The sequence below is a fragment of the Crinia signifera genome, chromosome 11 (assembly GCF_055691185.1).
Source record: "Crinia signifera chromosome 11, ASM5569118v1, whole genome shotgun sequence".
Classification (NCBI taxonomy): domain Eukaryota; kingdom Metazoa; phylum Chordata; class Amphibia; order Anura; family Myobatrachidae; genus Crinia; species Crinia signifera.
In genome coordinates this window covers 47600270-47616424 of record NC_139227.1, presented here as the reverse complement: position 1 = coordinate 47616424, position 16155 = coordinate 47600270, and the positions used below count along the sequence as shown (strand labels likewise).

General features: G+C 51.7%; 1 protein-coding gene across 1 annotated transcript; it reads right to left on the bottom strand.

Moving 5' to 3' along the window:
* Positions 1 to 1281: 1281 nt before the first annotated feature.
* LOC146045181 (uncharacterized) lies at positions 1282 to 8638 on the bottom strand. Its single transcript, XM_083163888.1, has 3 exons — positions 8246 to 8638; positions 2399 to 2467; positions 1282 to 2103 (listed from the first exon to the last, which is right to left on the bottom strand). The coding sequence occupies exons 1-3, from the start codon at positions 8634 to 8636 to the stop codon at positions 1412 to 1414; spliced, it is 1152 nt and encodes a 383-aa protein (XP_083020014.1). The 5' UTR covers positions 8637 to 8638; the 3' UTR covers positions 1282 to 1411.
* Between the last annotated feature and the right edge of the window lie 7517 nt (positions 8639 to 16155).

The following is a 16155-nucleotide window of genomic DNA, read 5'->3' as shown; positions in this document are numbered from 1 at the left end:
TTGTGGCGTTATTTAGACCACAGAATGGCGATATCGCATTTTTCTGCAAAATCGCCAATTTAACGTGATGCGTTAAGGGACAGAAATCGCATATTTTGTGCGTAAAGGTATGCGGACCAAAAGTGCGAGATTAATTCGCACTTTTATCGCATCCAGATGTTTTCCAATGCAAAACTATACAAACCGCTTATTTAATGCTATGCGCATTTGCAAATCGCACTTTTGCGGTGTCTATTTATCGCACTTTTTTCAGACCTGGTTCTGTTTGGCGCATTTGCACACACCTCATTTTGGTCAAGTGCGCACATGGTTAATTTCAACACAGGTGCCTTCATTATCAATCCCAAACCCCCCTACCTTAACCCCAACATTAATAAGGACACCTGTGAGGGTTTAATTCATGTAGATTTGTATGACTATTTTAAAATTGGTTATCTGTCATGTGTCCCAATTGGAGGGCAAACGCAGGAGGGAGGAAGGTGGGCAAAAGATGCTGGTTGCCCCCCCACTACTGGGTACCCCACGTATGTATGGTGCTCACCTGTACCTGGACTACCTGTCGGACCAACAGGTTGTGGGGATGGTTACGCTGAACCCCATTACCCTGTCGGAGTTATATGAGCAGGTGAGAGATGCTTGTGCCCATTTTGTGGGTGCCAACTATGTAGTGTCTGTCCAGCAATAATGAATGTGTGCCCTCTACTATTTGTCCACAGCCTCCACTCAGTCTGTGACCTCATGGGCCTTGGTGCTATCACAGGCCACTTTGTCTAAGAATTGTACTGTACTGTTACTTGCTATAAAGAAGTTGTTGCAGACATACATCACCAGGCGTAGCTTTTCTGGTAAGCACATGTGGCCTGTACTCCAAAATGTACCAGTGTTGTAAGTGTACTCATTAACAAATAATTGACCAGTACCACCGCTTTCCACCCATATTTAACCTAACACCAGTCCACAACAGATGCACATGGTGGTGCTGACCTATCCCTTGCTGATATCTACCTTCTAAGTACTCTTGGTCCATGTAACAATTAAGTTTTCTGTGAAACATGGCTCACTGGTGTTGTGGAACTACATGTTCCAGCATGCCCTGACACACTACAACCATTACAGTCCAAACCATGAGTGTCAGAGCCTGCTGGAAAATGTACATCCATAACCTTTGGCAGCCAAGGAGTTATACCACACTACTTTACTGCAACCCCATAGTCATATACCATTACAATATGTTATAAATCACACATTAATTTATATAGAGAAAAAGACACAAACACAATGGAATGCGGTTTGCAAATTTTACTTGTTATGAAGTAAACCATTCTGCAATGTAACATGTGCAAAATACAAACTGTGGGGCCATGTAGACAGATAGTTGGCCTTTTTTAATGTAGAAACACTGATGTAGCAGCTACCTTCGGCCAGCATCAGGCAGCCCTACACCACTTTTCGAGGCGGAACTAAGCCCACCACGGGTCCTCACACTACGACGGGGTGGGGAAGTGGGGGAGACACTTATTGGGGTGCTGGAGACACTGCTGAGGGTTGAGGTAGTGCCACCTCCCACATTGCCTTCCTGCTGCTGCTGTATTTGTGCCTGCATAGCTAGGAGGGCATTGGTCTGCGCTGTGCATGTGTGGGTTAGGGCTGTAAGACTTTGTGCCAGGCTCCCAATATGGCTATTCTGCTCACGTATTGCAGAAGTTAGTTCTGCAAAACGGCTGTCAAGACTGTTGGCAATGCGCACTTGAGTGCCTACAGCTACCCTTACACTACGGGCCATTTTGCGCAACTGCAGGAAGGTGTCACGCATGTACCCCTGTATATTTCCCATTTGGAGGCTTTGGGAGGCCATGAATTCAAGCTGCTTGTCCTTGAAATTCACCAAGGAGTTAGCTACTTGGGAAGCAGTAGCTGGTGTATGGGGTTGCTGGGTGGTTGGGGGTGGGTTGGGTGGCACCCCACTTGGGGGAAGATCACTCTGGGACGAGCCCGGCATTTCTTCCTCTGCCGCAAAGGTGTCGACCGGATCAAGAATGATGTCCATTTCGTCTAGCACCAGTATTGAAGAATCTGTTTGGTTTGACCCTAGTTGTATAGCACCTGTGGATACAGAGAAGAGGTAAGTACTCATGCATATATAGGCCACACTGTCCTCTATACTGTTTTACATAGGCCTATAGATGGCTGACGCCCATACCTAGGGGTGTTATGCACTTACACATGTACCCCGATACTGCATGCAACAATGACACTATTAATATGTCACATGCCTAGCTCAGATTACACTCATGTCCGTTGCAATGTAGCAGCAGGAGCAGAATGTAGTGTGAGATCTTGTTGATGTGACATGGGTGTGTGTACTGTATGTGTAATGGGGTGTTGTTTAGTCATTTACCTGCTTCCACAGATTCTGCAGCAACGGGCCTTCTTCTCTTAGATGCTGCAGCACTTCGGGACGGACAATCTGTACAAGGAAAGATGGGCAGGCATTATGGACCTTGCAATGGATATGCATTTTCAGAAAACATGCAGTGAATTTACAATAATGGACAATACCCCTTAGAAAAGGGCAGCATTATATCTGGACCACCCTTTGTTTAGTTTTCAGGCCAATCTTTCATTTCAGACTTAGTAGTAAACTAGTGTACACATGACAACTATAGGATATTCGGTGGTTTGTAGGCATGCCAGCTAAACCTCCATTACACCACAGGGTTTTTGTACACATACATGTTAGTCTGCTGCAAAGAATGGTACACTGTTAATCAATCAGATTAGTTGTGGAACTACAAGGGCCAGCATAAGGCGCCCAAGGGATTATATTGGTTACCCTTTGTTGTTACCTTTACAATAACTTCCTAGAAATAATTCACGCGGACACCTTATCTAAAAATAAGACTCAGACAACCATGGCATAAGTTTAAAATGGTCAAGTTATTTATTTAGGTGGTATGACCCTTGTTAGTCTATCAAAGGGATGGCCAAGACAGCACTTGAGACCAGCACCAGTCAGAGGTGTATGTCAATGGCAGCGACTGCCTCGCTCCAATCTAACAAACACACCCCTTACGTAAGGTACAGCCTGCACCGTGACGGCTCCCCGCCCCCTCTAAGGTAAGGCGCGGACACCTCAAGGAAGTGCCCACCGTCCCCGCTCATTTCGGGACTCGCCCACCGTCCTGGCAAGGGGGGGGTAATACCGCACGGTGACCACCTGACACCTCACCCGACTGCTGGTCGAGAGCGCCTTCTCGCCGATTTTTAAACTAAATTAAATTTAACCGAATTGTTTGGACAGCCCGAAGGCAATGAGCACCAGAGAGAGGAAAGAAAAGAAGGGAGGGAGGGTGGGAATCCGGATTCCAAGAGGATGTTCCTCCCCCTAAGCTGGACCCTATATACCCCCCTTAAGCTACCTCCCCTCTGGGTGCTGATTGGCCCATAAGCACCACATGCTAACCTGTCTAAGAATTACACACTGCTCTGATGCTGCTAGTGTATCTGCGTTTAACCCCTAAATCCCCGGGCTCTTAACTACACTCTGGCTTATGCAGCCTTCGTTTTGCCTAAGGCGCCCAAGGGATTATATTGGTTACCCTTTGTTGTTACCTTTACAATAACTTCCTAGAAATAATTCACGCGGACACCTTATCTAAAAATAAGACTCAGACAACCATGGCATAAGTTTAAAATGGTCAAGTTATTTATTTAGGTGGTATGACCCTTGTTAGTCTATCAAAGGGATGGCCAAGACAGCACTTGAGACCAGCACCAGTCAGAGGTGTATGTCAATGGCAGCGACTGCCTCGCTCCAATCTAACAAACACACCCCTTACGTAAGGTACAGCCTGCACCGTGACGGCTCCCCGCCCCCTCTAAGGTAAGGCGCGGACACCTCAAGGAAGTGCCCACCGTCCCCGCTCATTTCGGGACTCGCCCACCGTCCTGGCAAGGGGGGGGTAATACCGCACGGTGACCACCTGACACCTCACCCGACTGCTGGTCGAGAGCGCCTTCTCGCCACTGCCAAGGCTCCCCAGACCTAACAAGGTCGCCCGGGACCAGGCCCGCCACCCCTAAACTAGACCTAATGCCTTCCTATTGCCGAGTCACGCCAGAAAAGATGTCACCCAGGAAAATTTCCATGCCCGCGTCAGACAGGTGGACCCCGTCTGACCTATAAAGGTGGGCCGACTCCCTAACTATCGTGGGGTGCCGCACTGCCCTACCCCCCATGGCGCTCACCCTCCTGGAAACCGCGTGGTTCACCTTTCGCCTTGCCCTATCTATGGCAACTCTATTCCTGCAGCCCCGCCACTGAAGCCGGGGGACGATATCAGACCACACTAACCGCACACCTGGCCAAAGGGCCGCAATGCGCTCCAGGTCAGCCGTTATGCTACACATGAGTGAGAGCCCCGTATTTTTAACCAGGTCGTTGCCCCCTAGATGTATAATCAATGTGTTGGGGGGACCTGAACTGCGGGCCTTGGAAACAAGCAGGCTATAAAGCCCACCCCACTGAAGTCCCCTAACCCCAAACCACTGCACTGAGTCAGCTCGTAGCAAGCCTAACGCTCTGGAGGCCATGGGATGCCTGGCCGCCCAAAAAATATATGAGTGGCCCACTAACCAAACTCTCCCCTGATGTGATGAGGAAAGGGAAAAGGCTGAAAGAGAAAAAACCTAATGTTAACATCAATATATTATACACTGTAACACAACCAGAATACAGTAAACAGCCCAAGTGAAGGTGAAAAACTTAAAAAAACCTCCGGTGAACTTTGGTGACAGCCGAATTGAATTAGTTCTATCTCGGAGGAAAAAGTAAAAAATTCACTCCACACCGTCGATTCCAGAACGCTAGCCGTTCCAGAACCGATTGTAAACTTACGTTTTTGGGCTGGCGCAACAGGCGCATTCTACAACTTATCTACTTTATCTAACTTATCTAATCTTATATATTTCCTATAAGCCGATGACTTCCACCTCCCTACCTTCTGTATGGCAGAGGGTGGAAGCCCCGCCGCCGCTGCGCATGTTGCGGCCCCTATGCGAAAGGAGTGTGTCCCATAATCCTGAGCCCTCAAGCCTATGCCGGTCAAGCACCTTCTAAACACAGCCCCGAACTGAAAACGGGTGAGGGGCACACCATCTGTGTGCACCAAAAACTGCATGGCTCCAACCGGCCTAAGAGACATGTAGTCCCTGCATAATGCTACAGGACAAATGGCTTGGTTCACACTGGATCGCAGGGTGGCCCAACTACCCTTTCCCAACTGGTCTGTTTTGGATCTCTGTATCCTGCACAGGACGTGGTCCTCATGGAGAACCACGTCCTCCGACCTAAGACCAGACTGGGCCTTCTTGCTCGCAGCTACCAGTTCCCCAATCCTGAATGCCCCGAAAAAGGCGAATGCAAAGGCCACCTTCAGGAGCGCAGCCTCAAAGGGGTTAGCAGCCACCTTATCCAGATTTGCTACTAGCTCCCCTAGCATGCGCTCGTCTATAGGCCGCCGAGTGTCAGGAGGCACTGGCCGCTGCTTAGCCCAGCCCCTCAAAGCCTTACTTAATACAAAAGAGGCTGTGGGATCTTGCTCCCCTCTCAGCCTGCTGTGGAAAGCTATACCAGCCAAAGCCGCCGTCATAGCCGACTTTGATCTGCCTTTTACATAATGGCCCCATACGAATGCGAGTAACCGGTCCTCGACCGACTTACCGCTAGTGTCAGGCGCAGACTGAAACTCTTCCCAATCCCTCCAGGCCGCCTCGTAAGCCCTGCGGGTTGAGGGCGCCAGTGACAGCAGTGCCAAACCCTTCATGCCGATTCTATGATCTGCCATACAAGATTTGGACACCTAAGTCCCAGGGGTGACGCTTCAGGAGCAAGCTCCCGAAACTTAGTAAACTGAAACCTAGACAGGGCGTCAGCGATAGTGTTTTCTATGCCTGGGACATGTCTAGCCCTAAAATGTATATTGTACTTCAGACAATGAAGCACCAGGTAACGCAGCAACCTGAGGGCCTCTGGGGACGCCGCCCTCTGATTGTTAATTGCGTGTACCACCCCCAGGTTGTCACACCAGAACACTATGTTCCGATTCGCCAATTCCGTTGCCCACAGCTGCACTGATACTATGATGGGGAACAGTTCCAGCAGCAAAAGATTGACCGTGAAACCCCTGTCAATCCAAGACTGTGGCCACCGTGCGACGCACCATGCCCCTTGGAAATAAGCCCCAAATCCCGTGGAGCCAGCCGCATCAGTGAAGAGCTGCAGTTCCTTGCTGGATTCTGGCTCCGTGGGCCATATAAGCTCCCTATTAAATTGCCCCAGGAATGTGGACCACACTTCCATGTCGTCTCGCATCTCCCGTGACAGCCTGACCGTGTGGTGGGGGTCCCGAACCCCCGCCGTGGCCCTCTCGAGCTTGCGGCAGAATACCCGCCCCATGGGAATGATGCGGCAAGCAAAATTAAAGGACCCCAGCAGGGACTGCAATAGTCTCAGCTGTATCCTCTTCTTCTGCAAGCACTCAACTATTAGCCCTTGAAGCTTTGTCACCTTATCCTCGGGCAAGCGGCAGCACCCCGCGGCCGAGTCTATTTCTATGCCAAGGTAAGACAGGACCCTGGTGGGTCCCTCCGTCTTATCCGCAGCTATAGGGACCCCCAGCTCCTCTAGCAGGGAAACCGCCCGGGACAATATATGGGCGCACGTGCCGTCGTCTCCTGGTCCCACAAAGAGAAAGTCATCCAGGTAGTGGGCTACGCCCGCATAGCCTGTACTGCTCTGTATGCACCAGTGCAGGAACGTGCTGAATTTCTCGAAGTAAGAGCAGGAGACAGAACAGCCCATCGGTAAGCACTTGTCTATGTAACAGCCTCCATCTAGCCTAAAGCCCATGAACCTGAAGGACTTAGGGTGTAATGGGAGGAGCCTAAACGCGGATTCAATATCCAGTTTGGCCATAAGCGCTCCATGGCCGAAACCCCGGACTATGCCCAGCACCTCGTCAAATAGCTGGTACTGCACACTACAGAACTCATCCGGGATGGCGTCGTTTATGGACGCGCCGTGGGGGTGTGACAGGTGCTGAATCAACCTGTATTTACCCGGGGTCTTCTTAGGGACCACCCCGAGAGGGGAAAACACATGTCAGGGAGGGGGTTCCCTTGAAAGGGGCCCGCCATCCTGCCCAGGGCTACTTCAGCCTGGACCTTCTGGCGGACCACATCTGGAAAATCCCTGGCCGACTTGAGGTTCCTAATGCAGGAAACTCTGATTCCGTCAGGGATGGGGAGGGGGAAACCAAAACTAAACCCGTCCAACAAAAACCGAGCGTCAGCCCTGTTAGGGTACGCCATTAACCTACGGGCCAGGGCGTCTACCACAATTGGGGAAGGGGCCTTACTTTCCGCCAGTGCCGGCGTCCCCGTGATCCCCACCTTTGGCCGCTGACCTGCAGGATTTGGAGGGGTGCCCCGCCCCCCCCGCAGTTACTGCAGTCGTGACGGAAGCGGCACTTGGCGCCCCTGTCACATTTGCCCTCGTTGTACGCAAAGCACTTCCCTTTGCCGCCGGCTTTGGACCCGGGTTTGGCCGCAGGAAATGGCTTCCTACCCGATGTATCTGAGCTATGCTGCCCTTTGCCTATGACCTCGAGCCATATCTCCACGTGCTTGCAGCCCATGGGCATGACCCTTGACCCGGCGTGGGCGAGGCGGAACTTCTCATCGTAGTTCCGCCACGCCTGCCCCTTGTAATCCGTGTACGTCTCGTTCACAAGGAACAGGTAGCGTAAGACGTTCACGTGCTCCCCAGGCCTTGTGCTCAGGTAACAAGAGGAGAATATTAAAAAGCCCTTCAGCCAATTGTGGAAGCCTTTAAAGGCCGCCTCGCTACCACTTCCCGCCTTCTTGGCTTCCTCAAAGTCTTTTTTCATGTCGACTGTCAGTGTAAAGAAGTCGACAAACTTTCCCCTTTTTATTTTGTCCTTTACACCCTTACGCAGGCCCCTGGCCATGGCGGTGTTGGTGCAATGGACCATATCGCCCGCTGTGGCAGCTACTTCAGGATCCGCCTCTTTCCTAGCCCGCTTAGTGCCACCCACTTTTTTCGCAACCGCGCGGGCAACCATTTTAGCAAACTTGCGCGGGCGCTTGGGGGACCCAGACTCGTCACTACTGGCTGAGGAGTGAGAGGAAAAGGATGCACACTCTGAAGTACTGTCATTCTCACCATCTCCAGAAGCTTCGCCTTGGACCACGGGATCCGCCCGTGCTGTGGCCCCTGTCCCTGCGGAAGTGGATGCTTCTGCCCTTGACGTGGATGCAGGGGTCTCGGTCGACCTGGGGGCCGGAGCCAGGACCCTGGGTATGGCTGGAGCCGTCACCGGTGTTGGCGGTCTGGATTCCGGGACCCTCCTGGACCTTTCTGCGTCCTCTTCCTGGGACGATCCCCAGAACATGCCACTCCTGCCTCCGACAGAGGATACCTCGGGAGATAAAGGTGCAGTGTTAGGACCATATCCTGAGCCCGTCACCCTTACTGACCCTCCCGCTGCTGTACCAGAGCTCCCCAGGCCCCCAGTCGCATAAACCTGGTTGACCTGTTGAGCCTGGGCATACATGTTGGGGTGCGTGTAAGCCGCCCCCTGAAAAACCTGCTGCGGCACCCCCGGGCCCTGCGGTTGTGGTGCACCAGCACCCTGCCATGCCCCCCCGAAATACCCCCCGGGAAACCCTCCACCTGTCCCCGCTGCTTGTGGAAAGTACGGGAAAGGGGGCTGCTGGGTCCCTGTGTAGGGCCCGTATTGTGGGTTGGGCATGGGGTACCCCGGGTAACCCCCCGCATTCTGACCGGGAAAAGCCCACTGCTGCTGCTGCTGCACGGGGGGTTGCATGTATGCCTGCTGACCCGCACCAAAACCCGTGTGGCCAAACCCCTGGTGTCCCCCCTGCCCCGCCGGGGCCCCGGCGAAGCCCTGAGGGGCCGCGGGGAATGGCTGCTGGCCTTGATGCCATTGCTGCTGCGGGGCCTGCCAACCCTGGAAGGGGCGGGCACCGCCATCCATCCGGCCGCCGACGAAAGCGTCCCCACGGCCACCGTCCCAGCCCAAGGGGATGAGAGAGCCCCTCCCCGGGGCTATGATGTTTGTCAGGGAAGCCAGAGGGCCCTGACCCGCACCGCGCTGCCCACCTGCATTCATCTGCAGAGGGCTCCATGTGGGGCCCCCTGTTATGACCTGCAGAGGACTCCCTGGACCCTGCGCTAATGGGGTGCTAGTCCTGGGGGGCACCCCCCCATCCCCCCCGCTGAGTGACACCCCCCCACCACTTACCCCGCTGCCTGAGGCGCGCGGGGTGCCCATAGGGGTCTGCATACCCTGCGCTGGCGTTAAAACGCCAGCAGATGGCGCCAGAGCACTGTCCCCAGCAGCGCTACTCGCTGCTGGGTGCCCACCATGTGCTGCTGGCGCAGCGCGCTCCCCGCTCACAGCAGAGCCCTGCTGAGCCGGGGAAACGCTTCCCTGCGGTGGGGACACATGTCCCCCAGAGGCAGAATGTGCAGGAGACGGCGCGCTCACCCGCGATGACGCGGTCGCGGCCGTCCTGCTGCCTCCCCTGCCTCCCCCGCGCGCTGGTACAGTCGCCAGCGGGCGGGCTGCGTCTGCCAACCACCTAGGTGGTGGAGCAGATCTCTTGGGGCGGCCGGACATAATTGCAGCTGCGCAAATGACAACAGGCCTAAAAACAAGGTAAAATGTACTTAGCTTCGCGTGCTGCACTGTGTGAATCCGGATTCCAAGAGGAAGTTCCTCCCCCTAAGCTGGACCCTATATACCCCCCTTAAGCTACCTCCCCTCTGGGTGCTGATTGGCCCATAAGCACCACATGCTAACCTGTCTAAGAATTACACACTGCTCTGATGCTGCTAGTGTATCTGCGTTTAACCCCTAAATCCCCGGGCTCTTAACTACACTCTGGCTTATGCAGCCTTCGTTTTGCCTTATCAGCAATTTCAAAGCAGGAGCAGCCATTTTCTTGTGCATGACCTTGCTGGGCTATGTAGTTCCACAGCAGCACTTTACAAAGCATAACAATACAAGTGCACATTACAGGTATAATACATTGGCATGTATGTTACAGTTTGCATGGGGTCACACTTACCAGCTCGCGGTGGCGTTTGGGCCCTGTCGGTATCCGCCACATGCATCCCAGGCAGGACCTCAGGGGGGATGATGCGCTTCAGCTTCACCTCATATGCATTGTAGTTGACAGTGGTGGGGCTTCCTCCTCCAGTCCTGGTGGCCTCCTCCATCTCCAGGGCCATTTTATGCTTCAACTGGCGTTTTATATCGTTGAAGCGCTTCTTCACATTGCGCACCAGGCGCTTGTGATTACTCACAGCGTTCACCGCCTGGGTGATGTCCTTCCATATAGCGCGCTTGCGCTGGGCAGTGGTTTTGTAGTTGCTTTTGCCAAGCAGCCTCTCGCACACTGGCATGATAGCCCTCACAAGTGCCACATTTTCCTCATAGGAAAACCTGACCATGCGGCCACTTTTGGTGCGACCAGCTACCACCTCCTCCTCCTCCTCCTCCTCATTTTCTGCACCAGCCATGTCACCCTCCTCCTCCTCCATGGCAGTGTCTTCCTCCTCCTCACCAGCATCTTCCTCCACCTCTGACATGTGGCCCTCCTGCAGCTGGTGTGGGGTATGGTCTAGGGCTTGGCTGTAGGATGGGGATGCCAGCGGATCCTCCACCTCCTCCTGCTGGGGCTGGACGGCCAGGGTCTGAGCTGAGGCTGGCCTTGCTGTGGCCATGCTGCCTGCCACACTGCTGCCTCTCCCACTTGTCTGGCTGCTGCCAGTGCTCCCTCTGCCAGTGCTCCCTCTGCCAGTGCTCCCTCTGCCAGTGCTCCCTCTGCCACTGGTTCCTCTGCCAGTGCTCCCTCTGCCACTGGTTCCTCTGCCACCAACTCCTCTTCCTGCACAAACGCTTCCACTGCTCCTCTCCATGCTCCTTACTTCCTATCAAAGAGTGAAATGGCGCCAATGCCCCTTTATATAGGGGGTGTGATGCATAATGGAGGGGACATAGGTGGGCCAATAGGTTTGGGGGTTCTTAGTCATGCGGAGACAGGTTTGTAAATCGCACTCCGGTTGGTCCAAAACTCGCACATGACCAGCGGAAGAAATGGCGCGTTTTTCGGACTAAAAATCGCACTTTTTTCATACTAAAAATCGCACTTTTTTATGACTAAAAATCACCGCAAATCGCAACTCTTCGCACTTTTCAGCCTCAAATGCGCATCACATTAAATAATCGAATTTGGACTGAAAAGTGCGAGTTAGAAAAATGCGATTTGCGGCGATATAGTGTGCGAATTAAACATGCGCATTTAGCGCATAGCATAGAATGTCACCCACTGTCTCTTTCCTTCTCTCCCTTACATTGTCTATTTCTCTCTTTCTGACACTGACTCTTTCTCTCTTCCTGACACTCCTGACCTTCCTGACAAGGGGGGTTATTCTAGTTCACTCTTTCTGACAAATTCCTTCTTAGATGGACAAAACCATGTGCACTGCAGGTGGGGCAGATGTAACTTGTGCAGAGAGAGTTAGATTTGGGTGGGGGTTTACTTCAAATTGAGATTTATATTGCAGTGTAAAAATAAAGCAGTCCATATTTTCCCTGCACAGAAACAAAATAACTCACCCAAATCTAATTCTCTCTGCATATTTTACATCTGCCCCCCCCCCCCCTGCAGTGCACATGGTTCTGTCCATCTAAGAAGGATTGCTCAGAAAGAGTGAACGAAAATAACCCCCATTGTCTCTCTTTCCCCCTCTCTGACACACTCTCTCACTGACATTGTCTATTTCCATGACACTCTCACTCTCTCCCTCTCTGACACTCTCTTTCCCTGACACTGCCTCTTACACTCCCACTCACCCCCCCACCCCCTCTCTCTCTTGCTCCACCCCCATCTCTCTGACATTCTCTCTCTGTCTCCCTGATGCCCACTCTCCCCACTAATCCCTATCTCTCTCTTTCGGTCCCCTCTCTATATTTCATTACTTCTTTTTCCATGAAACCACCTCTATCTTTCCCTCTCTTTCCCCATCCTCTCTCTCTCTCTTCCTTTCCCATTCCTTTTTTCTCTCCCTCTCTTTCCTACTCCTCTCTCTCTTACTCTCCCCCCCCCCCCCCCCCCCCCCCGACACCCTCTTCATCTCTCACTCCATTCTTTGTAGTTATGACCCTGCAACCATGGATCTGAAGACACAGCACACAGCGGTGTAACCCATAGGAAATGCATTTAATAAAATGTTTTTTTTTTTTTTAAACTTCTTCTAAACTTCAAATTAATGTCACGCCTGCTAGAGGCCGGTCTGCACTGCGTACAGGGTACATAAACCGTGTTATCATCTTGGAAAAAAAAAACCTAAAGACCATCCAATACGTTGTAGCTGCATATCCTTTGGCGGACATAAATCATTCTGAAGTTGCACAATACAGCCCTAAAAAATATTTCACTCCAAGGGCCTAATTACAATGTGCAGAAATGGCTGCTTGAGTTATTAGCTGTGTAAGGCATTGATTCACCGGTAGCACTTGGCGTTTATTTATGGCTCTCAGGATTAGGATTACAATGCTGAGACTCGTACAGAAGTGCGTCCATCACCTTAGGGCAATGGATATAAAACTCTAAGGGGGGTGCACGTCATGCTCAATAACATATAAATAAATATGTTAAGGCACCGGGCTTTAATGCATCAAAGAGTTCCGCATCAGCTAGCGGGACCTTACTGCTTTGAATGCTCGGCAACTCAATCAAAGGAATTGGGGAATGGACGTTTATTAATGTATCAATTTATGTATTCCGCAGAATTCTTTTCTTCCCACCGATAAACGGCGGTGCCCGAGTCTTGTCTCAAATCGCTGCCTCCAGCCTCAGATATTGATCGCTGATCTGCATAGGACCTCTGCTGGATACATATCCCCCCTCAGGGGACATATCCTCGAGATCCCCTTTAAATCCGTAGCGTTATTTTAAGATTTAAGGAATTATTTATTACTGTGAGACAAAGAGTGATGTAATTCTTCTAACCCTTCCCAGGTTCTGGCTGAGCAGTCTTTAAGCCGGTCTGACACCGCACCATCATTTTTATCTCTAGGTCAAAAGACTGAGTTTAAAATGTTAAGCTCAAAGTCTAGGAAACATCTTTCATATTTGGTCTTTGATGTGGGTTCACAGGGAAGTATGTGCTTGAGAAATGTCAATATTAGAAACTGGAAAAAAGAAGATGCTATATTTATCTTATAACAAGATACCATGATGTCCTGGCATTCGCCCTCTAGGCAAAGCAGGCGTCTGCCTAGAGACTGCACTGTCCATGGGGCTCCATACAAGTCATTTTTATTCTAAGATATTTAACTGGTAAGTTTTTTTAGATTTTTGCATCGTGGGATTTGCCAGTTACCTATAATGCCCAGTTATAATAGCGCCATGTGGAGGGATGGATGAGGGATTGGTAGAAGGTGTAGGCAATTGCGGCATTTGTCGTGTAAGATCTAATCACACAGGGCGGGCCTACAGTAGTTTATTATCGCATCAGTCATAAATTAAGCATCACCTGGATGCATTAATGGCCGGGCGCATTGAGATTGCTTCTCCTTTTGCATTTGGCAGCATGAACGGTGTAGTGGTTAGCATTGCTGCCTCACAGCACCAAGGTCACAGGTTTCATTCCCACCAGGGCCCTAACTGTGTGGAGTTTGTATATTCTCCCCATGCGTATGTGGATTTCCTCCGGGTTCTCTGGTTTCCTCCCACAATCCAAAAATATACTGGTAGGCTAATTGGCTCCCAACAAATTAACCCTAGAATGTCTGTGTGCATGTACATGGCTTCTCCTAGAGTGGACACTTTGAACGTAGGCCAGTATGGACTGGGGTGGAGAGTTTGTGGGCTAGAAGTGAAAGTACATTGCAGAAGCCGTCATTATGATGGGCTTTAACAAGTATTATATAAATGTTACTAGGACTTATCATTTCTCCTGCCCATTCCAATATGCAGTCTCCAAATGTTAGAACCCTTATACTAATTAACAACACCCAATGACCGTTGAGAAGGGCACTAGCCCAAGTTGAAATAGTTTTCACCTTCATGTGTACATACATGTCCATACCTCCCAACTATACCAATTTTTGTGGGACTGCTCCATTTTTTGGGGGGGAGACTTTATTATAAACTCTGCCATTTAAGATGTAGTAAAATTGAGGTTCTTGGCAAACATGGGCTCACCTACCATGACCAGAAGACCTCATCAGGTAGGCCAATCACTGCAGTGCAAGCAGCCAAGTGCCCCGTTCATGGAAGTAATATTAATATACCAGCGGCGTAACTAGAATTTTTGCGCCCCCCCGCCGATATCGGCAGTGCCGCCCCCTCCCCCTAGCCCTCCCACCCACCTTCCCAAGTGAAGTTAAAACCCCCCTTACCCTTCCGCATGCCGCCGCCGCATTCAGGGTCCCGCCGCGCAGAGCCGGCGCTACCCGCTCAGCAGTTCCTGTAAAGCAGGTAGGCGCCGAGATGAAGGAGGCGCTGTCCTTGCTTTGCAACACTGCTGAGTGTCGAGCTCCTGCTCTGTCACTCTGTCAAATTGAAGCGTCAGGCAGCGGCGCCGACAGCGCTAAGAGCAGCTCAGCTCCCTCCTCTCCTTCTCCTCCTCCGTGTACCTTCTGTGAGTGACAGCCACAGACCAGGTTACTGTCCAATGGCGTGTGGAGTTGCAGCCTGCAGCTCAGTGAATGGCTGGCTCGCAGGCTGCAGTGAAGGAGGAGGCGGGACAAAGATATGGGACTCTTGGGGAGAGAGAACCTGCAGGAGCAGCCAGTAGGCAGCTCTGCCACCAGAAAAAAAGTAAGGCAGCACTCTATTTTCTTTTTAGTAGTTCCATTTAAAGCAATGCAGGTGCTTAATGTGAATGCATACTATATATATATATATATATATATATATATATATATATGTTTGTGCGTAATTTGATTTGGGGGTACTGTTGTGTAGTTATGCCCCTTCCTTATGAGACTACACCCCTTCCTTTTTGTGGGCGCAAATTTACAATCTGCAGGGAGGCGCCGAACACCCTAGCACCGGCCCTGCCGCCGCGCATATCTTCTCCCGGCATATCTTCTCCCGGCTCCGTCTCCTCCTGCAGTTCTATAATGACCATCAGAAAATGGATGCCCCCTAACAGCAGACAGTTTTTAAGGATGCTAGAGGAGGCCCGCGCCTCCTCTAGCATCCCAAAAAACTTTCTGCTGTTAGGGGGCAGCCATTTTCTGATAGTTATTTTTCATTAGAAGTGAACTGCAGGAGGAGACGGAGCCAGGACAAGATCTGCGCTGCGGCCGAGACCCTGAATGCGGCGGCGGCATGCGGAGGGGTAAGGGGGGGTGTAAATTTACTTGGGTGGGTGGGAGGGCTAGTAACTATAGCCCCGCAGATCGGCGCCTCCCCGCCACCGCGGGGGCTGCGGGGCTATAGTAACGCCACTGTAATATACCTTTCCCATTTCATTCTATTTTCCCTCATCTGAAAAGGCCAACTGAGAACAGAAAGAGAAACGTCTGCTCCCTCCGATTATCAGAGAGACCCTGTGATTAGGGTGGCCAATCTCGGGATTGGGATCGGCAGGATCCCAAGATTTGGCCCCCAAAACAATGGGATTTCAATTTTGGGATTAGACTGCGCATGCACAGTCTAATGCCAGGCAGCATCTGAGCACCCACCCCACTTCTCCCACCCCCAGCAGTGTGGCCCTGCGCAGTGTGACGAGGTCAGAGGTCACGCTGTGTAGGCCACACAGCCCACCTCGTCCTGGGTGCGCTGCCTTCCCACAGGCTTCCTGCCCGCCCACGTAGCTTCCGGTAGCATCGTGGCTCCCAGCTCCATCGCCAGCCCACCCACCTGGTTCACCGCAGCACCACATAGCTCCCGGCAGTGCCGCACATGTAATTAAATATGCGGCGTGGCTGGGCGGGCTGTATTTTCTGAGGGAAGCCAATCCCGGGATCCCGGGAATCCTGGGTTTAGGTATTTTTCAATCCTGAATTCCGAGATTGGAAAAAAATG

Bases quoted from the DNA above. Each gene is read 5' to 3' on its own strand.
- LOC146045181 (XM_083163888.1), bottom strand. From the start codon at position 8,636: ATGTATGCCCAGGCTCAACAGGTCAACCAGGTTTATGCGACTGGGGGC. The intron at 2,468-8,245 runs GTGAGAATGACA...TTCCTTGTACAG, and splicing joins AGGCGAAGCTTCTGGAGATG to ATTGTCCGTCCCGAAGTGCT. The intron at 2,104-2,398 runs GTAAATGACTAA...CTGTATCCACAG, and splicing joins TGCAGAATCTGTGGAAGCAG to GTGCTATACAACTAGGGTCA.